The sequence below is a fragment of the Nerophis lumbriciformis genome, linkage group LG10, assembly GCF_033978685.3.
Source record: "Nerophis lumbriciformis linkage group LG10, RoL_Nlum_v2.1, whole genome shotgun sequence".
Lineage (NCBI taxonomy): Eukaryota > Metazoa > Chordata > Actinopteri > Syngnathiformes > Syngnathidae > Nerophis > Nerophis lumbriciformis.
Window position 1 is genome coordinate 34055436 of NC_084557.2, and position 23816 is coordinate 34079251.

General features: G+C 37.7%; 1 protein-coding gene across 1 annotated transcript in view; it reads left to right on the forward strand.

The window, feature by feature from the left end:
• The window catches only part of tango6 (transport and golgi organization 6 homolog (Drosophila)), a 36199-nt gene extending 14972 nt beyond the window's left edge, over positions 1-21227 (forward strand). The window contains exons 13-18 of the mRNA XM_061969777.2: positions 1842-2312; positions 4269-4326; positions 5023-5181; positions 15474-15625; positions 15779-15892; positions 19624-21227. Of these exons, the coding sequence (XP_061825761.2) occupies positions 1842-2312; positions 4269-4326; positions 5023-5181; positions 15474-15625; positions 15779-15892; positions 19624-19800 (1131 nt within the window). The 3' untranslated portion in view covers positions 19801-21227. The remainder of the gene's footprint in view (positions 1-1841; positions 2313-4268; positions 4327-5022; positions 5182-15473; positions 15626-15778; positions 15893-19623) is intronic.
• The last annotated feature ends 2589 nt before the right edge of the window (positions 21228-23816 follow it).

A 23816-nucleotide genomic window follows, 5' to 3' on the forward strand; every position in this document is an offset into this window, starting at 1 on the left:
ATGAAAGATTCCTTCAAAAATGATGCATGCTGAGGGAGACACAGTTACATTTTCGGATTTCTTGTTACACACATGAAGAGTGCATGAATTCCAGCTGAGTACGGGATGTATTACCAGAACACTGGCAAGAATTTGAGAGCAAGTTCCAAGCAACCCGTTGTTTCAGTGCGGCTAATATCCAGCCACAGTGCAGAGCCACTTCTATTACAAATTTTAAACCTCCATGGAGGAAAACAAACTACTTTTTTAAAATGTAGACACTATTCTCACTACAGGACTCGAGGACACAAGAAGCCATGCTAACTGCTAAAGCTTCAATGTAAAGTAGGGGTGATTGATCCAAGCATATTATCAAAACATAGTATAGTATCAGTATATATATATAAACAATACTAAAGGTTTTAGGTCTTTTTTCATTATTAATATTAGAAAATAATTATTTGGCGTCGTTTTTGTATATTTTACAAACTCAAGGAGTATGTCCCTGGATACAGGAAGCCTTTGAAGGCAAACCCAAATGATTTAAATGGGAGCCAATTGTAGTTTTTGCTTTTGTTTAGTTATTGTGCACTCTCCACTTTATTTTTGCTCAAATTGTATGAAGCATTTAAATATTAGAAATTTAAAGTCACCTGATTTACAACAAAACTAAAAAAAATTAAATTAAATGAAATAGGTTTCATAAAAAACAGATAATTTTGTTTCTCATGGTCTGAGAGTCCATCCATCCGTCCATTTCATACTGCTTGTCCCTTAGGGGGTTGTGGGGGATGCTGGAGCCTATCTCAGCTGCATTTAGGCGGAAGGCGGTGTACACCCTGGACAAGTCGCCCCGTCATTGCAGGGCCAACACAGATAAACAACATTCACACTTGGTCTGAGAGTCTTTCAGGTGAATTTTGGCAAACTTTTACGAAGGAATAGTTACCGTTTGTCCATTATACCATATAGGCCTGATTGGTGGATTGCTTCAGAGATGGTTGTCCTTCTCTAAGGTTCTCCTCTCTCCTCAATCGGGTTCTTTTTCATCTCGCTGACTAGGACCCTTCGTCCCTTATCGCTCAGTTTAGATGGCCGGCCATCTCTAGGAAGATTAATGGTGGTCCCAAACTTCTTCCATTTTCTGTGTCCTTCCCCAGATTTGCGCCTCGAGACAAACCTATCTCGGAGGTCTACAGACAATTTATTTGACTTCATTCTTGGTTTGTGCTCTGTCATGCACTGTCAAGTCAAGTGAGGGACCTTATATATAGACAGGTGTGTGTCTTTCCAAATCAAGTCCAACCAACTGAATTTACCAACAGATGGATTTGAATTAAGCTCGAGGAACATCTCATTAATGATCTATTTTTCTCATGAGCCCACTTTTGAGCTTCATGGCAAAAGCTGTAAATATTTATGTAAATGTGATTTCTTGTTTTTTTTGTTTTTAATAAATTTGTAAAAAAAATAAATAAAGAGGTTTTTATTTATTTTTTTACACATTTATTATATTATTAATTTATTATATAAATAAAGAGGGTTTTTTTGTTTGTTTTTTTACAAATTTATTCTAAACAAAAAAAACAAGAAATCACATTTACATAAATATTTACAGCTTTTGCCATGAAGCTTAAAAGTGGGCTCATTACACCCCCTGTGGCCCTGAGAGGGACAAGCTGTAGAATATGGATGAATGGTTTATGGGGTATTGTGTGCAGAATTTTAAGGACAAACATTTATTTATTACATTTTGGATAATAAGGCAGTAATTAACAAAATGTGGAAAAAGTAAAGCGTTGTGAATACTTTCCGGATGCACTGTACCTAACATCATCTTCTTTTTTCAATACTAACCACAGCTCAGCGTGGAGGTCTATTCCTCCATGTCAAGGCTGCTCCAGCCACTGGGAACTCTATCCCAGAAACACCCAGAGCTGTTCATCCAAGAGCTGGCCTCCAACTTAAGAGCTGTCATTGCTACCCAGGGTGCTTACCGTCCAGATAACCTCTCTACTCGTGCTGCTCCAGGCTCCAAAGACAGTGGGATGTCATCAAAGGACAACTACATGCCCAATAATAAGACAGAAACAAAGGAATCACAGACTCTTTCTGTCAACCACGTGCACAAAAATTCTGTTACCAGACAATCAGCATCCTTTGGGGACTCTGTGACAAGTCAAACTTCACATCCCTCGAAGGGATTTTCTGATTGGTTACTAGAGGCGTGTGACCCTGACATTCCAACCAAAGCATTTGCTCTAAGGACTTTAACCCAAAAGGTGCAAAGCAACGATCCAGAGACTCTACAAGACGTGGAGAGAGTCCTTATTGTAAGTTGTTTTTTTTAATTCTTTGTTTTCTGACGTTTTTAAGAACATAATTGCAAAATTTAAACAGCCCTTTACAGTATGTCATTAAGGGAACCGTCAACACTTAATGTAGGCGTTGGCTCTGTTCACCCTGAATAATACTTATCATTTTAATGATATTATTAATAATGCTAAGTATGTGTTTTATTTGAACAGTGGGGCAGTATGATGGAAATGTTTAGCATATCTCTGGATTGTCATTCTTGTCCCCAGCAAGGGGTTTTAATCCAGGTACTGCAGCGCCTCCCACAGTCCAAAAACATGCATGTTAAGTTAATTGGAAACTCTAAATTGCCCATCGATGTCAATGAAAGTGAACGGTTAGTGTCCTACATGTGCCTTGTGATTGACTAGTGACAGGTTCAGGGTGTGCATCCCCTCTTGCCCCGAGTCGCTTGAACCCTGCACTCTGTCTCTCCCTGTTCGATTCTTGGTCCTATGAGGTTGTAATATACTGAACAAAAATATAAACGCAACAATTTTGCTTTCACTCCCATTTTTCATTAGTCGAACTAAAAAATCTAAATATACACAACATACCTATTCCTCTCAAATATTGTTCACAAATCTGTCTAAATCTGTATTGGTGAGCATTTCTTCTTTGCCAAAATAATCTATCCCACCTCACAGGTGTGACATACAGTATCAAGATGCTGATTAAACAGCATGATCATTGCACAGGTGTGCCCACAATTAAAGGCCACTCTGAAATGCGCGAGTACATTGACTACATTGTTAGCAGACTTTTTATGTATTTATTTATTTACGACTTAGAATGCATAAAAAAAGACACCTTTGTGTTCACGTTTTATATAGGGATTGTGAATGATAGACAACACATCTCTCTAATTATTGCGTATTTCCAATATGTTTGATCTGATACTAAATACAATTGGATATGGTTTAATGGGTACAATGAAACGCAATTAAGCATATAAAGTCAACTTGTTTTTTGACTCTACTGGTACTTTAAAGAGCGAAGACAGCAATATGCAATGTGGCAGTGGAGCATGACTGAGCGACAACGGACCTGATTATGGAAGTATTTGTCGGTAACAATGAGGATTTTAAACATGCTGCATTGTGGAATGTGTAGTGGCTAGAGGAGGTACTGGAGGTCAGGGATAGCACAGACTCTGGCATGAGGAGGGAGACTAGTATTTTGGATGAGAGATTTGCCACTGATTGTTTCAAATGTAGTCGCTGAGGTAAAGTAAGGTGTACATTTATTATGAGTGAAGTAGATTGTAGTGATGGCCTGTTTTTCTCTTACAACTATGTTACTATAGTATTTTAGCAGTGCCAATTTATTTGATGTTAACTTAGTCAAAAATGTACAAGCTATACTGACGCTATGTGAAAGACATGCTGCCTTCTCCCAAAATAGGATATCCACATTAGATTCAGTTCAGTATCACAACTTCACAAGCTGCACGAACATGTGTTTGGTGCTGCATGTTTTTTACATGGCCTTCTGGAACATGTGAATAGTAAATGAAGCACTTGAAACTGCTCTGCTGTGGGGCAAGGTGCTGTTATCTAGGGACTTGTTAGGTGGCTTGAGCACAAAAAGAGTGATTCATCTAACATTCTCTGTGTCCTCTTTGTCTGCACATTGGAAATATGTTCACTGTCTATCAGTAGGAAACCCCCTATATTGATTTTTCCTGCGTTTGTCATATTACGGGGAAGGTTTTTCCATATCACAAGCCAAGGGTCCCTTTATACTTGGTGGTGCATGTTGAAATATTCCCTTTGATAGCCCTGGATAGTGTTTTTAACGTTGTCATAGTAGTATTGTATTAATCCCTTTGAATTTGATGTCTGTCATGCAATAAAGTAAAATATCTATTCGTAATAAATTCCCTTGTGCACAGTTTTTGATTATTAATAAAACTATGATATTATGTACTCTAGCTCTTCCTTGAAAACCTGGAACATGAGGAGTCTTTCATCTACCTGTCAGCTATTCAAGGTAACACTGCACAATTATTCCCCTGTTTGTCTATTATACTTATTTTAAAAATGTACAAACTTTAAAAAGATGACCAATTAATATATATGTAGTGACTTTTTGTAATATTGCATCTATTTACCGTAGCTATTTCAATTGGATTTGAGGGTTTTTTTTGCTAACAAATGCTAAGTTTGTACACTTAGAGCCTGATTTACTAAAGGTTTGCATGTTCTTAAACACATTCAAACCTGATAACAGATGCGAAGATGATCTACTAAACGTGTGTGGATCGCGTCTGTTAAGTGAGCAGAATAAGGCGTGCAATCCATTTTGCGTCTGTCTTCATTAATATGCAAAATATATGCTGATCATCAAAACACCCACAATACTGGGAGAAGATGCAAATATAATTATTTAGCGCGCGCAATGTTATTTATCGGCACTCATCACCGTTTTGTCAGTACTATTTTGCATTTAAATAAGGCGGTATGCACCAGTTTTCAATTGCACATGCAGTGTTAGTCGATCACACGCTATTTTATTTTTTGCACACGCTGTTAGCGCGTGCTGCCTGATTTATTAAATCAGGCCCAAAGTAAATTATTGAATTGACAGTGAGAATTGCATTGTTTTGAGTGCAATTGTAGATATTGTTATAATACCAGACATTGTATATTGATAAGGATCTGAGTACTGAATGTTTTCTCCCTGCAGGACTTTCTTCTTTGGCTGATTCCTACCCTGAAAGGATCCTTAAAAGACTTCTGAGAGACTTTCAACATGGTCCTTCACTCTCGACCTCCAACAAGTATCAGTCCTTGGAGTTTCGTCTAAAAATGGGCGAAGTCTTAATGAGGGCAAGCAGAGCTATGGGTAAGCTACTTCATTCAATATTTTTCATCAAATCTTTTATCCGTATATTAGCGCCAATAATCACATGGTGTTTTTGAAGAATTAAATTGTACATATAATGTGAAAACATAATTTTTCAAGGATGTATTGCAGCCGTTACTGTACACTTTTACAGAAACTCACCTACTATTCTGACACTACCTGAAGCAAATCCACCGAATGTGAGACTTTTTTGTTTGACATAACCTAACTCAATTATTATATTTCATCATTAAATATACTTGGGTTGTCTTAAAATAGTCGAAGATTTGACAATTCGATTTGGAGGAGTCTGATTCGAATATCAACCTCGCAGTCAAATCGTCTGCTATTAAACCCCTCTCTTCCCTCTGTGGGAGGAAGGCAATTTCGTACAGCAGGTGTGTTGTGAGGCTAGATCGATTGTGTTTATCATGTCTTCTTTAAATAAAAAGACTCATGATAGCTGACAAATATTTTTTAAAGTATAAGAGATATTTCATATCTGCTTACAATTTTGCCTGTCAGATGTTGCGGCTTCCTGGTGTGACGTCACGTTAACAACTGGCTGTATTTTGGCCTTTTATAATTATAATTATTAACTTTAGGAAATTCACTGTGTAAGACAAGTGTTAGAGCACATCCCAGAGTCTTGTATAGAAAGAGTATGGCCGACTAAACAAGAGCAGCTGTGTCCGGAAGCATGCAGTTTCAGTCATTCTGACATTAGTTTTCCTGAAGAACTCAACCAAAATAATAAATCTAAATATAGTTCGAAACATAATCCAGCTCATTAACTTACAATAAAACATGATTTTATTTCGTCAAAGTATAATATTGAGGCCATATTTGAGGCACTTTGCTGCTACATGCAGTGTTGTGTAACCAGCAGGCTATATACCGGTAATACGTACCGGACGGCGCAAGAAACGTAAAAAAAACAAACAGAACGACCAAACAAAAATAACGTATTTTCCTCATTTTGCTAAAATTTTCATTAGCTTTGGACCAAATATCCCGGAGAAATTATGATTTATGTGTGAAGTCAACTGTGGTGGATGACTCTAATGTATTGTTTGTAATCATAAGCATGTGCTTTAAGACTTAGACAAACTTCATTGATCCACTATCTATTATTACATCCAAAATTTGGTTTATTTTACTATTTCAATGTCTACTCCGTCTATTTCTATTTGTGTTTGACTTTTTCTTCTGCTGTTACCGAATAGCATTATCTTAGTTTTACTTAGATTCAAGGATTGTCCGTGTTTGTCACACCATTTCTTACATTTTTTAGTATTTGTTTTAGCTTCTGTGTGTTCTTTCCTGAACAAAACGCAGATGTTATGTTGCTTTTACCTGTGGCAGTGGTGACGACGAACCTTAACTTCCCATACTTGTCTACTTTTCTGGTTGTTGGGAGCTGAGTTAAAGCTTTCCACATTTCTTGCTGGTGGATCAGCTCCATGCTGCACAACAGGGCATTGTTACACTTTGAAAAACGAATGTAGACGCGCCGCAGACACATAGCATCAGCCAAAGTGTGTAACAATCATGGCGCCCTGTAGTCATGTGAGTGACTTTTGACCAATCATTGAGGAGATTGCCTGAAACTGGGTTGCTCATACTCTCTTTATACATGACTCTGGCACATCCAGCAAGTTACTGGCACCTAGTGACCGGTCAGTATACACTACTACATGTCATCATCTGTTTATTTCTCTTCAAAAAATGTAGTATATTTATAGTCGTCGACCATGGGCAAAATCTAACCCATCAGTTCTGTTCAGTTAGACCAGGGGTCGGCAACCCAAAATGTTCAAAGAGCCATATTGGACCAAAAATACAAAAAACAAATCTGTCAGGAGCCACACTAAATTAAAAGCCTCATACAATTCTTATAATGAAAGCAAAACATGATGTAAGTGTTTATAAGACTGCAAGCTCTTACCGCACCTGCCTCAAAGATATTTGGATTTGATGTTGTTAGTGTTAGTGATGTTGTTTTTAGAATATCTGCTTGCACAGGTATTTGTTTTGTTTGCAACAGCCACCTGCCTGGCACCACGCCGTACTGAAAGTAACGTGTGTCACAGGTGTACGCAAATCTTCGTTGACAGAAATGTTGAAATGTAATATTTATTCTACACATTTTTACAACACTTGAGATCATTAGTAAAGCAGAGGGTGAGATAACTCCTGGAAATTACTGGCTTAGAGTGGCCAAAAGGTATAGATGTGTGTGTGTGTGAGTTAAAGGAAATGGCAGGCCGTATTCTTTTAATGGATTTATTATAATCTTTGCAAGCTGGGTAACAATTGCTGTGGTTTGGAACAACTTGGCACACAAACAACTATCAGAAATGCAGCCAATATACGGTGTCATGAGACATGCAAATACAAAATAAACACACATAAGTAAAGCAAAATAAATGAAATCAAATACACCTACAAACAAGACAGCCCTAAACAACATCGATACGCATTTAAGAGGCAACATATGAGACAAAGTAATAATTCCTCACAGTTTAACATTTAATTTTCTGTTACCGTATTTTTCGGAGTATAAGTCGCTCCGGAGTATAAGTCGCACCGGCCAAAAATGCACAATAAAGAAGGAAAAAAACATATATAAGTCGCACTGGAGTATAAGTCGCATTTTCTGGGGAAATTTATTTGATAAAACCCAACACCAAGAATAGACATTTGAAAGGCAATTTAAAATAAAAAAAACAATATTGAACAGGCTGAATAAGTGCACGTTATATGACACATAAATAACCAACTGAGAACCTGCCTGGTATGTTAACGTAACATATTATGGTAAGAGTCATTCAAATAACTATCAATCAATCAATCAATCAATGTTTATTTATATAGCCCTAAATCACAAGTGTCTCAAAGGGCTGCACAAGCCACAACGACAACCTCGGTACAGAGCCCACATAAGGGCAAGGAAAAACTCATCCCAGTGGGACGTCGATGTGAATGACTATGAGAAACCTTGGAAAGGACCGCATATGTGGGTACACACCTCCCCCCCCACCCCCTTTCTAGGGGAAACCGAATGCAATGGATGTCGAGTGGGTCTGACATAATATTGTGAGAGTCCAGTCCATAGTGGATCCAACATAATAGTAAGAGTCCAGTCCATAGTGGGGCCAGCAGCAACTATAACATATAGAACATGCTATACGTTTACCAAACAATCTGTCACTCCTAATCGCTAAATCCCATGAAATCTTATACGTCTAGTCTCTTACGTGAATGAGCTAAATAATATTATTTGATATTTTATGGTAATGTGTTGATAATTTCACACATAAGTCGCTCCTGAGTATAAGTCGCACCCCCGGCCAAACTATGAAAAAAACTGCGACTTATAGTCCGAAAAATACGGTATATTTTCTGTTGTACAAATCACATTTTGTACAAAGCCACATATATATTGTTTATTGCTTTATTTATTGAAAATGGTGCACCCTGGTGCATTGTTTATCATTTGTGAAACAAAAGTAATGTTTTCCACTAGTGCTCATGCATATCCAAACATTTCAATACTGTACATTTAGGATTTCCTAAATATTCATTTTTTTTTTTATCTTAGACAAAGACTTGACAGCATAGCATAGGAACCAGGGGGGACGTGTAATAATATTTTATGCGGAGGATGATAGTAGACCGATTAATGAAGCAGTTACAGCAATGAACATTGTAGAGACTGAAGAAGCTGAGCTGAAGTCATAAATTGATTAGTGGAATATGTATTAGCCCATTATTACTTTTTAAACAAACAATGTTAACAATGAGAGAAACTGTATTGCAGTCAGGAAAGAGATATGATTGCCAGGGGGAGCTTCAGAGTGTGAGGTAGGATCATAATCATTAAATGATGTGCCAATCATTAAATCGATCTTCCACTGATCAGTATTGGCCGATTTTCATTAAAAGTACCTGATCGTCATTGCCGAATAATGCCTTTTAATGGCAATCACAAAAGCCGATCCCCTCTAGCTGTCACTGTACAGTATTTATTTTCAGTCACTTGACTTAACCTTCTGGGGATTACTTAATTTGATTGACATAGAGTAGGTAAAGGACAAAAAAGTTCTGAAAAAGTTGAGTGTATAAAACATTATTTGCTCTAACAAGTTTAATAAAAGATAATAAGGAACTAGTTTAGATATTGTGTTGATATTGTTAAACTGTCAATATCACTTACCATAAATACATTGAAAATGTTGCAGTTAATACATGTGATGGGTATAGGTATCGTCCGATCTCACTCACGGATGATCAGAATTAGCAGCATAAAACTCTGATCGCAAGATCCCTAAAAAGTATATTATTGATTATAATTAATCCAGAAAGGAGAACAGGTGAGGACTTTTTTGAAAGATGCATTTTGAATATGTATTTCATTAATTCCACAGTTCTATCAGGTTTTGGATTAGGTTGTGTGTCCCACACCCTTGTTTGGCAGTGTAAAATATGGTGCTCACTTTGCCAAGTACACCGTAATCAAGGGAGTTTGGCAGGTGTGCATCACGTCACATTCTTGGGGACAGTCACGCATGATTACTTTGCCCTTCACTGGCCTGCCCTTACAGTCTGCATGTTTAGGTGTGTGATCATTTCATTAAACATACTTTTTTGTTTTGTAGATTATTTTGAGTTGTTTTGTTTATTTCTATTGTACAAGGTGATGATTGTCAATCATAATTGGAACTGCCATCAAATATTTTTTCCATGCAAAACTTACCCGAAGTTCAGTTCAGCTTTCTTGCCTTTTCTGGGTTTTATCTGCCAGATTGCCATTTTTCGCTTCGCTGAAAGAGACATTGTTTTATTTGTCTAAAGGTTGAGTTGACCTTCAGTTTTTTAGCTTACTTGAAAACATTAAACACTCTTAAACTGAAGAGATAATAGCTGAGCTCCGTTTGTCTCGTTTGTGATCTTGGATAAATAGTTCAAAGAACAGTTTTGTTCCTCTGGCTTTAGACAATTTAATTGTAATTTACAGACAGTCTTCACAGATCTTATCACTATTAGCCAAATCTCGGCTCCTTAGCCAGCTCTCTTTTTTTGTATGGCTGCCAGTGCAGCAACATTCACAGCTTGTTGTTAAAGGACTTAGATTTATAGCAAGTGTACAAAAAGAGCCTGAAACTGTCTTGGCTGGCGGCTTGTATTGGAAGTGGAGGCAAGTGACAGATGTACATGACTGAAGACTAGAGTTCCTTCTGACTCGTTTGCCTCAAAATGATACATTTTAAACAATTTTGTGGCACGCTGATTTGTTCATAAAGTAGGTCTCTTTTCACTTCTTACACTGTCTTTATGTGATATGGAGGAAACCAGCAATGTTTGATGTTTCGTGGCACTAAAAACTTAAAAGGGAACTGCCCTTTTTTGTAATTTTTCTTGTTATTCACAATGCTTGTGTGGGACAAAAATGCAGATTTCATATTTTTTGAGCATTCTAAACACTAAAGAAACGCTCACAGTATGCAGCTAACATTGCAGCTAATGTGATTCACCTATGGCAGTGGTTCTTAACCTTGTTGGAGGTACTGAACCCCACCAGTTTCATATGCGCATTCACCGAACCCTTCTTTAGTGAAAAATAAAATGTTGTTTTTTTTCAAATTCAAGACAAAGTTATATGTTTTTGGTAACACTTTAGTGTGGGGAACATATTCTAAGTAACAAAGACTTAATGTAGAGTTATTTGGTTAGGATTAGGGTCAGGGTTAGAGGGTTAGGGTTATAATAAGGCCATGCCAAATAAGGCATTAATAAGTACTTAATAATGACTAGTTAAGAGCCAATATGTTACTAATTTGCATGTTAATAAGCAACTAATTAATGGTGAATATGTTCCCCATACTAAAGTGTTACCATGTTTTTTTACTGGTGCACAAAATGAACCGTGCATGAACATCACCTTGGTCAAAGAACAAAACCAACACAGTGCATAAACTCACAACAAATTACACACCTGCAAATCAGTGTGACTTCTGCTGTTGCCGTATCCGTAATACGCCGATAGGGAAAAGTTTTTATTTACACGATGAGTCGGGTGTGTCTTGACCTCCGCCAAACCCCTGAGCTCGACTCACCGAACCCCTAGGGTTCGATCGAACCCAGGTTAAGAACCACTGACCTATGGTGCGTATAAAGCACTCTAAAAAACCTCCATCAACATTTTATATACAACGCTGTAAGTATGTAGGTAATGTAGTAACAGGCACATTCATTATAACATGTAATAATTACGTATTATGTAGTATATACGTCATTTTAATTGGGTGCATTGATTTTACAGAGCACAAAGCGACATACTTCCTACATCCGGCAACAAACGTGTGTGTTCTAATCACGGCAGACTTGTTAATAGGCAACAAAAACTACTTATTTGGGACAAATGAGGATCCACAACCTTATCTTTCTGAACCTAAATTGAGAATAAACTACTGGTTATTTAAGCTGAGTGCAAAGCTGTGCAAAGACATGATAAAACGGAGCAGACGGGGCCGAGAGAGTCATGAATCTAATGGGAGAAAGGCTGGAAGAGGGAATTGCAAACATTTGCTATCGTGTATTGTCAGTGCCTTTCGTGAGAAATATCCTTCAGCAACAAAGAGGCAATGGATCTTCTGTAGCTGCACATGTTTCCCACACCAGACATTACTGAAGTTGTAGTACTCAAGGATGAGCTGCACAACATTCAGCTAAAGAACAATTGGAAAAGGTATCCTGATTAATATTTGTAATGATTCAAGAAACTTCTGTTTCATCAACCAAATAAAGGTTTGAATTTGTAGAAAAAAATGACAAAATAAACCAGTAGCAAAGTTATTCAATATTTTGTGAACATACTCTTAAATAGGAGAGTGATTATTTTATGAATTAACATCACTTAGCAACCTAAATTAATATACTTAGGGCCGGATTTACTAAGATTTACTAACACCACACGGTAAACAACGTGTGCAATCTATGAAATTGTGTGTACTATTAGTGGGCGTGTTGCGTGCGATGTACTTACACTGTGTGTGCAATCATGAAGTGGTGCATACCGCCTTATTTAAATGAAGATTTTGCATGTACTATACAGGCTGCACGGTGGAAGAGGGGTTAGTGCGACTGCCTCACAATACGAAGGTCCTGAGTAGTTGTGAGTTCAATCCCAGCCTCGGGATCTTTCTGTGTGGAGTTTGCATGTTCTCCCCGTGACTGCGTGGGTTCCCTCCGGGTACTTCGGCTTCCTCCCACCTCCAAAAAGATGCACCTGGGGATAGGTTGATTGGCAACACTAAATTGGCCTTTAGTGTGTGAATGTGAGTGTGAATGTTGTCTGTCTATCTGTGTTGGCCCTGCGATGAGGTGGCAACTTGTCCAGGGTGTACCCCGCCTTCCGCCCGATTGTAGCTGAGATAGGCTCCAGCACCCCCCGCGACCCCGAAGGGAATAAGCGGTAGAAAATGGATGGATGGATGGATGGATATACAGGGCATTGCCCCAGAAACACCCATTTACTGCACATTTATATTATCATGCTCCTACATGCAGTGTTTTTAAAATGCATCAATTTGATTTGTTTCAATCTGCCCCTTAAGTCATAAAGCAGCTCTAAAATTATAAAATAATGTTGCTAAATGGATGACATGTCTAATATTTTTTTATTTCTGACAGTCCAAAATGATGACACACACAGTTTACACACCTGTGTGAAGTTGGCCACCCAATCTTGTCCAAATATACCCCATTTCCCACAGGTGAATCACAAAACGTTAACTTAAAAATGATGAGAGTTACACCAAATATTTTTGCAGCACAAACATAACACACACTTTTTGGAAACATTTTGGGGATATTTTCACATGATAGGGTTTAGTCATGGTTAACAACACGTTAGTTGCATCTTAACATAAAACCATAAAACGTTAAATTAAAAACCGTAATGGCACAAACAAAAAATTCTACAGCACTAACCATTACAAACCTAGCACAAACGATAGAGCCAAATTTTGGGAGATTTGAACAAGTTGGGGGGCCAACTTCACACAGATGAATCTCAAAATGTTAATAACTTAAACTATAATAGACCAAAACATTTTGCAGCACAGACAAATCAGACAAGTTTGGGGAGATTTTGATATACTGTAGATGGAGTGTATAAATGATTATTAACACATTAATTACATGTTAATAACATAAAACCTTATAACGTCAAGTTAAAAACTATGATAGTTAGGCCAACATTTTTTACAGTACTTGTTTGGGTAGGTTTTTTTTACAAGAATCCCTTTTTGAGAACCGGTACCCGTTATCGAGACCACTATAGTAAAGAAAAAGAGTTGGTTCTTTATTCGAATCCCTCGGAACGAATCCCATCCCGACCAGAAATGCCCCGTGAGACATCACAAGAAATGACGTCACGTAGCTCAGTCATTAGGCGCAGATAGGGAAAGCAGGAAAAACAATGGACCAGAAAAAGCACTCCAAGGTGTAATAAAGTTCAAAACAAAAGGTATAATCCAATGAATAACTTTACTGAGAGATTTGAGCAGGGTACAAACACATGACGAACACTTTTACGACCAACCGGAAACATAGCAACCAGGCGAGCAACGCACCTCCTTTACGGCAGCTGTCGCAACGTTCTTAAAGCAACCGCAGCACATACATATATATACAACATATATGACATGATCTCCCTTTTTTAACTTTTGTTTTTCTTTCCTTGTAAACGAAACAAAATCACACTGTATACTGTATGTGTTGTCTGTCTAATTATAAATAATGCAGACGAGGCGTGTTGGCTGAGTTCTTGATGTTTACTTTCACAGCGTGCTCATAACCTCATTCTTAGCTGCCGGCTGGCGACATGCAACAACACTTTTCGGGGTTACCGCGCATGCTCGTCACTCCCGTTGCATGCTGGGTAGTGTAGTTGTTATATTCCCTAGCCTAGCTCATAACATCACATCTTTCCCCCTATAAAGAAATAATGTTAACTCAATAAAGTGTATTTTTTTTTAGCTTTAACTTTTCATTTTTTTAGCATTGTAACCAGATTTGCAAACAACTTTTCTCTTCATAGAATTTTCTTTCAATAAAGAAATAAAGTGCAAAAATGTCAAAGCATCATAACAAACAGTTATGTCAAATAGCAGCAGAAGTGCACTTTTTGGAGAGCTGTATTATTTTCACTATTGTGCCCAAGGGACTGATTTTATTCCATCCATCCATCTTCTTCCGCTTATCCGAGGTCGGGTCGCGGGGGCAGCAGCTTAAGCAGGGAAGCCCAGACTTCCCTCTCCCCAGCCACTTCGTCCAGCTCCTCCCGGGGGATCCCGAGGCGTTCCCAGGCCAGCCGGGAGAGATAGTCTTCCCAGCGTGTCCTGGGTCTTCCCCGTGGCATCCTACCGGTCGGACGTGCCCGAAACACCTTCCTAGGGAGGCGTTCGGGTGGCATCCTGACCAGATGCCCGAACCACCTCATCTGGCTCCTCTCGATGTGGAGGAGCAGCGGCTTTACTTTGAGCTCCCCCCGAATGACAGAGCTTCTCACCCTATCTCTAAGGGAGAGCCCCGCCACTCGGCGGAGGAAACTCATTTCGGCCGCTTGTACCCGTGATCTTGTCCTTTCGGTCATGACCCACAGCTCATGACCATAGGTGAGGATGGGAACGTAGATCGACCGGTAAATCGAGAGCTTTGCCTTCCGGCTCAGCTCCTTCTTCACCACAACGGATCGAGACTGATTTTATTTAACACTATATTATTATTTATACACCTATAGTGATCACAGAGACAGGTTGTTTTTGTGTTACTGTATATATTTGTTTTTCTGAAAAATCCCACTTAATATACTTTGGGTAACAACAGTCAATATTTATTTATTTTATTTAATTTTTTTAGGGGGGGTGACAGTCAATATTTGTTTATTTATTAGATTTTATTTTATATAATAAAAGTGAGCTTTTGTTAAACCAAATATTGTGTGTTTTTTTCCATATACAACAACCTATCTGGACTCGATAAGAGAATCGATAAGGAATCGGTTCGATAAGAGGATTCGATAATAGGCTCGAACTCGATAATTTCTTATCAAACATCATCCCTAGTCAGAAGTCACATTGTATGTTCAGGGTTTTTGGCATTGTTCTAATTGCAACTTGTATCCCAATTTTCCCCATTGCTTGTCAATCATTGCTTTGCAGGGAAACACACACTGTGTGACAATATTTGACATCAACCTCATCTTTCTCACCGTTTATCTGTAGGCGATTTGGCGCCGCACCTGGGTCATCCCCTGGTGGCTGTATTCCTGAGAGGAACGAGAGACTCGGACCAAAGCATCCGGGCCAGCAGTCTGTCTAACCTGGGGGAACTCTGCCAGAGATTAGACTATGCCCTCGGTCCACTGGCTCAGGAGGTGAGTGGAAACGCATTGATGGACACCATTAAAAATGATTTCTAATAATACTACAATAATAAAATATGCATCCAAGGTGCTTGTCTTTTGATAGAGGTCCGACATTGGCTTCGCTACTATTGACTGCAGTGATGCCTCTTTTGTGTTGTGCAGCTGAGCTCCTGTTTAACTGCTGTGATAAAGACTGAGAAGGAAGCAGAGGTGAGGCGAGCTGCTGTCCATGTTATTACCCAGCTGATCCGAGGCCTTAGTCACAAAACCACTCAGGTAACTCACAAAGACAAAGTGTGTGAATGAGCGAGCCGACAAAGATAAAATGTAGTATAGTTGTTGAGGACACGGTGTGCGATATCTGGTGTGCTGCAGCCTGATATTCCTTGCTTCTGTCAGAAGGCTTTGACAACTACTCCGATGAAGAAGATTTCCGACTTGTCTTTCCAAATTGTATATATTTCAGTTTGTTGGTATAGATCAGGGGTGTCAAACTCATTTTAGCTCAGGGGCCGCTTGGAGGACAATATGTGCACACGCGGGCCGGACTATTAAAATCATGGCATTAAAACTACAAAATAAGGACAACTTGAGATTGTTTTCTTTGTCTTACTTTGGCCAAAAATTTTACAAACACATTTTATAAATATTACAATAAAAATATAGAAAAAAATACAGACAGCGTAAAGTTTAAATCCATGAAGGAAAGAAGAAAGTGAATGAATGTTTATAACTGAATACATTTACATATGAATAAAAATGTGTTTTCTTTTGTATTCTTTTTTTATGAATTAAGTAACATTTATGACAACCTTTTTCCAAAAGACAATATAGAATGTGAGATATAACAGGATAATGCATACATTTATCATTTGTTTTCTAAACGGTTACAAAATAGTGGGACCCTAAAAATTTACTGTGGGACCCCATTTTTGTGACTTGATTGGGTTCCTGGGACCCCATTTTGAAAATTCCTAGCGCCAACACTGATGGAGTATTGGTGCGTGCAAAACAGCAGCAGGCGGCTGTGGCCTGCGGGCCAGTTTTAATAATCAAATATCATCCTGGGGGCCATAGATGATTAATTTGCGGGCCGGATCTGGCCCGCTGGCCTTGACTTTGACACCCCAGGTATAGATCAACACATATTTGTGTTGATCTATACTATCACATACATACACGTGGCTGTGTATGTATGTGAGAGTGAGAGAGTGTGAGTGAGTGTGTGTGGTATATCATCAAGAACCCACACAATGTCCACCAACAAAAGGAGGAGGAAGAGTGTGTGTGAATTATATTCGGGCATGACTTTCACAAGGACTTGTGTCAGCTGTAGACATGACTCTCAGAGTATGTGTTCCTGGTCTTATCGATGACCCTTCGGGTAAGTCAGGTGATTGACAGCCAATCACAGGAAGTTTTATACAATAGTAATATTAGTTGAAAATATTTAAAAAAAAAATTGTACAAAATCACCATTTTATTAAATTTTTTAAATCTAATGGCCGTTGCTGACATACTTTTATTCATTTGCTAAAGCAGCTCATTGATTATGCGCCATGAAAAGTGCAAGCATAAAACGTGAGTCAGAAAATTATCCAAGCTAATTGCTTAATTGACATTTAAAATGTATTGCATCATTTCGTAATGTCTGTTTAGTAAAAAAAAAAATGTTCTCAGAGTATGAGAAAGTTCTGTTCTTAACACTGCTTTAGAGTTTTCTTTTTTTGATGTAAAAAACACTGGGAGGTTTCTATTTTTCCCAATCTTGTTTCCATACAGGTTCAAGCAAGCATTTTTTCCATTTATATTGGTTGGAATGCTTTTCATAAAAAATGCAGGCTTGTTGAACAGTTATCCAAAGAAGCATGTCAAATATATATTTTTTAGCAGATTTCTTTAACTAAGACAAAGTTGTGCTGGTGTACTCACTACGCTGCTTTAAGTATTGTGTTTTGGAAAGTGGGAGGCGTCAGAGTGACAGGTCCTTTAATTTAATGTGGTGTCTTCTGGAAAGGTTTTACCTTTTGTCAGCTTTTCACCGAACGAAACAATGTTTTACAATCACTCCACTTCCTAGTTTGTCAGTGACCGTAGAACAACAATGGTGGTGCACTGCATTGACCCGACAGATTGTTGTACATTTGCTGTCCCACTCATTTTGACACAGTAAAACAGGAAATGGAAGGACAGACAATTATCAGAATTACACTAAAATACCAAATGCACAAATCAATCATAGTGAGTTAAGGATCTGGATGAAGATGTTTATAGAGGAATTTAGTACAGTTTGAGTCACCACTATGAACGTTCAACACCCTAGAATCATACCATCACATACCACCCTGTCTAACTAAGATGTGGACAACACACACCAAATGACTACAATTATTAACAGGCCTTTGAAGATGTCAGCGCTCTATCTACGCTAGGACATTCTACTGTAAACAACACAATGTGTATACGCTTTTCACATAAATTGTCTGTTCACCAAAGCACTTTCACTTTAAAATAGCACATAAAAAAGGAATAGTAGGTAGTTATTTTTTGATTGAGACTTTTATTAGTAGATTGCACAGTACAGTACATATTCCGTACAATTGACCACTAAATGGTAACATCCGAATAAGTTTTTCAACTTCTTTAAGTCGGGGTCCACGTAAATCAATTCATGGTAGGTCCACATTGTGGATCAATGTATGTTTAGAAAAAACGCAAAATAAAACATGATTAATATAGATTAAAATTTAATGTGAATATGATTAAATTAAATCAATCCACATCAACACTGTGATTAATTTAAATAATTCATATTTAACACCACTTTTGGGACTACAAATTATATTTATTCTGTAACTTAGTATTTTTTATATCATAAAACAATGGAACAGTGAGGTTAAGTTAAGTTAAAGTTAAAGTACCAATAATTGTCACACACACACTAGGTGTGGTGAAATGTGTCCTCTGCATTTGACCCATCCCCTTGATCACCCCCTGGGAGGTGAGGGGAGCAGTGGGCAGCAGCGGTGCCGCGCCCGGGAATAATTTGTGGTGATTTAACCCCCAATTCCAACCCTTGATGCTGAAAGCCAAGCAGGGAGGTAATGGGTCCCATTTTTATAGTCTTTGGTATGACTCAGCCAGGGTTTGAACTCACAATCTACCGATCTCAGGGCGGACACTCTAACCACTAGGCCACTGAGTAGATCTTTTAGATGGGGGAGGGGTTCACAGCAGCACCAGCTGCTGGTTGAAAAGAGCTAATACATGCTTTTTTGTCAGTCTCTGCAGTAGATGTGTGCTGTTGCTTTTTAAAAGAATATTTTGCTGAATATAGCAACAAAATCGCTAAGTTGGCAACAATGATCTCTGCTGTTACATCTTCTGTGTGCTAAAAAGCAGAGTTATGATGGCAGCTATTGCATAGATATGACTAACGACAACTACATTCACAGACAGTCTTCTTATGTGATTATGACAGTCCTCTTATAATGGGTGAGGGCGAAAAGGTAGCACTAAATTTGTCTGTTATGGCCCCCCACAAATAATTAGTTGCATGTATGGAAATACTCTCATCACCCTCAAGTTGGTGTCCTCACCCAGTGGCTCAGGTGTGGCTGTAAAGTGAGCTGTCTGCTGATCTCAGACCAGGGCCTGTCATTACATTGCAGAAAGGCAGCAGTGCACCAGCTGTGCAGAGTCTAATGATACCTGCAGACATGAGAACAGACCCCGGCAGAACACATCACAAAGGTTTAGGCCAATCAGTGGGGGTTTGAGTGGGGTGTAAAAGGTCACAAGGGAGGATTATCCCAGTCGATTCTTCAGTCAGTTGCTCTGTCAATATGTTTATTAACCTAGACACGTTACTGGCTGGGAGGTTCTCCAGATTTGTGTCTTTGTGTGCGCATGCAATTGTTGTATTACGAAGTGATTGTATTCTTGCATTAACTCTGTTGCAGCCAGTCCTCAGTTCTACTTGACCATTTTGTCTGTCCTTTGTCCAGGTCCTCAGGGATGTTTTGTTGGATCTGTACCGAGCGCTAAAGTGGGTGGTTCGCTCCGACCCAGATGAAGTCACAGTGCTTCATGCCCAGCTGGCTCTGGAGGAGCTAGACGCCGTCATGAGAAGCCTCATCTTTCCCAAGCAAAAGTTGGAAAAGAAGATTGTTGTCCTGCCTTAAAACTGTTTTTGAATTCTTATGCTTCCAGCACTAGTTTTAAAGTTAAAGTTAAAGTACCAATGATTGTCACACACACACTAGGTGTGGCGAGATTATTCTCTGCATTTGACCCATCACCCTTGATCACCCCCTGGGAGGTGAGGGGAGCAGTGGGCAGCAGTGGGCAGCAGCGGTGGCCGCGCCCGGGAATCATTTTGGTGATTTAACCCCCAATTCCAACCCTTGATGCTGAGTGCCAAGCAGGGAGGTAATGGGTCCCATTTTTATAGTCTTTGGTATGACTCGGCCGGGATTTGAACTCACAACCTACCGATCTCAGGGCGGACACTCTAACCACTAGGCCACTGAGTAGGTTGCCTTTAACTTATGTACATTAGTATCATAGCAAAAAGTGGCCAGACAGAACTACCAATCACGTCTTTAGTATTGCTGCGTGGTTTGCTTTGGAATGATGTATTTCCTACAAGCATGCTTGCAAAAGTTGCAAACCTTTAATCAGAATTTACAGCAATGACGTTGAAATTTGCAAGTTTGTCTACAAATGGAGCATAATTGTTGGGGGAAACATCATGCAGAATAATCATGACTAGGGATGTCCGATAATGGCTTTTTGCCGATATACGATATTCCGATATTGACCAAACTCTTTAATTACCGATACCGATATCAACCGATACCAATATATACAGTCGTGGAATTAACACATTATTATGCCTAATTTGGACAACCAGGTATGGTGAAGATAAGATCCTTTTTATAAAAAATAAAATAAAATAAGATAAATAAATTGAAAACATTTTATTGAATAAAAAAGAAAGTAAAACAATATAAAAATAGTTACATAGAAACTAGTAATTAATGAAAATGAGTCAAATTAACTGTTAAAGGTTAGTACTATTAGTGGACCAGCAGCACGCACAATCATGTGTGCTTACGGACTGTATCCCTTGCAGACTGTATTGATATATATTGATATATGATGTAGGAACCAGAATATTAATAACAGAAAGAAACAACCCTTTTGTGTGAATGAGTGTGAATGGGGTAGGGTTTTTTGGGGGGTTGGTGTACTAATTGTAAGTGTATATTGTGTTTTTTATATTGATTTAATTTAAAAAATAAAAAAACGATACCGATAATTAAAAAAATTATACCGATAATTTCCGATATTACATTCTAAAGCATTTATCGGACATCTCTAATCATGACTATACAGGGGTTTATATGTTTTGTATATTGGGCTGAATATACAAAATTAATACAAATACCACATATTTTTGTTAAAAAAAATATTGTATTTACATCTATTTAGGACATTTCTCTGCTTTTCCTGAGGGTATAGCATCACCCCCACTTTTTTAGTGTTTCTCCACTGTTCAGTTATTTTGAACATATTTAAAATACATTTTGTATTGAAACTGTCTAAATGTCATATCTTTGGGTGGGTTTGGAAGTCTTGATCTGAGGAAGGGCGTTGTTTTAATCATACCCTCCATTATTTCTCTGGGTTTTGGGGGGTGTAGTTGTTGAGACGACATAAGGATAAATACTCAGAAAAGTAAGAAATATTAAAGAACAAAAACATTGAACAAATTACCTTTTCAACAAAAAGATTACCACCATGCTTTAAAAATTAGGTCTCACTCATAATGACAGTTTAACTGCCACATTCAATATGACAGTTATTTAAACATAACTCCTAAACCACACATGCAAAATGGCTAATAATGCCTGGAGAAATGTATCTTTGTTAGTTTTACTAGAATAATTATCTTTTGTGAGGTTTGCAAATACACAAGTTTGTTTTTCCTACTCACTATGACAGTATAACTGTCATAGTGAGTAAAACCTAATTTTTGTATTTGCAAACCTTACAAAAACAACAGATTCTAGTAAAACTCACACAGATACAATATTACATGCATTTTTAGACATAATGCATGTTTGGTTTTGGAGTTATGTTTAAATAACTTTTATATTTAGTATGACAGTTATACTAAAAAATGTGTGTCTTTGCAAACCTTACAAAAGATCATTATTCTAGTAAAACTAACAAAGATACATTTCTCCAGGCATTATTAGCCATTTTGCATGCGTGTTTAGGAGTTATGTTTAAATAACTGTCATATTAATTTTGACATTATACTGTCATAGTGAGTAAACCTATTTTATGTATTTGCAAACCTTACAAAAAAACAGATTCTAGTAAAACTCAACAATGATATAATATTACAGGCATTTTTAGACATAATGCATGTTCATTTTAAGTCTGCAAAGCCTCACAGACAAACTAAACATTTACGCTGAGTATAAAACCATTCTACCAAAAAATAAAACTATTACTCTCAAGGGACGTATTTTAAAAATGACACTGGCTAAAGCACATTAAAGATTTGTTTCTAAAGTTGCGATGACAAAATTCTGGGGAGTCTGTTTAATGCTAAAGTGGAGCGCGACAACACTGCGCTAAATAAACATTCTCCAATGACTTTTGGGGTTTGAACTGACTCATGAGACATTCCTTCTTTTGTCCTCCCATCATCCCGCTCGTCCATGCAGTGAATGAAGCGCAACCTCGCCTGTTCTCCCTCGGAGGGCAAACATGGCAGTCTTTGGCCTCGTTTCCATGGATTTGTCCCTCAACACAGAATCCAGGCTTTCTGCAGGCTTTTCAAATGCAGACTCTTTCAGGCTGCTGGCAGATTTAGTCCTCTCTAAAATATCACTAAACCCGGCTCTTAAATCAAAGCTGTGTTCACAATGGGGGTTTGCTATTGTTCTGTTGGTTTGGAGCTACAGCTGACCACTTTAGCAGATATACACTTGCACTCAAAATTCTTCAACCCCTATTTTAAATTATAGTCATTTTCAAAATCTCCAACTAATAAAAAAAAAAAATGTGACTACTCGTATATTAAACGTGTTGAAGTAGTTCAAGTGAGTTTGTTTATTACAAACAAATTCAAATTACAATAAGACTGAGACACAACAAAGTTCCAACTTTGGGTTTGTTGGCACAGAAGGACAAACTTCTATGACCTCTAACTTTACAAATATTCTGCATTAATAGGAAAAATTGTCAATAAAATTTGAGTGGCAAAATAAAATTCTTCTCTATATAGTTTAGTGCAGGCCTGGGCTATTATTTTGACTCAGGGGTCCAAATTTAGAGAAAAAAATGTGTCTGGGGGCCGGTATATCTATCTATCTATGTATACATATATATATACACACACACACACACACACACATATATATATATATATATATATATATATATATATATATATATATATATATATATATATATATATATATATATCAGGGATGTCCGATATTGGCTTTTTGCCGATATTCCGATATTGTCCAACTCTTTAATTACCGATACCGATATCAACCGATATATACAGTCGTGGAATTAACACATTATTATGCCTAATTTGGACAACCAGGTATGGTGAAGATAAGGTACTTTTTAAAAAAATTAATAAAATAAGATAAATACATTAAAAACATTTTCTTGAATAAAAAAGAAAGTAAAACAATATAAAAACAGTTACATAGAAACTAGTAAATAATGAAAATGAGTAAAATTAACTGTTAAAGGTTAGTACTATTAGTGGACCAGCAGCACGCACAATCATGTGTGCTTACGGACTGTATCCCTTGCAGACTGTATTGATATATATTGATATATAATGTAGGAACCAGAATATTAATAACAGAAAGAAACAACCCTTTTGTGTGAATGAGTGTAAATGGGGGAGGGAGGTTTTTTGGGTTGGTGCACTAATTGTAAGTGTATCTTGTGTTTTATATGTTGATTTAATAAATAAAAAAATAAAAATAATAAATACATTTTAAAAAAACGATACCGATAATTCCCGATATTACATTTTAACGCATTTATCGGCCGATAATATCGGCAGGCCGATATCATCCCTAATACATATATTTATATATATATATGTATATATATATATGTAAACTGTGAAAATCTGTTGTACAGTATGTGT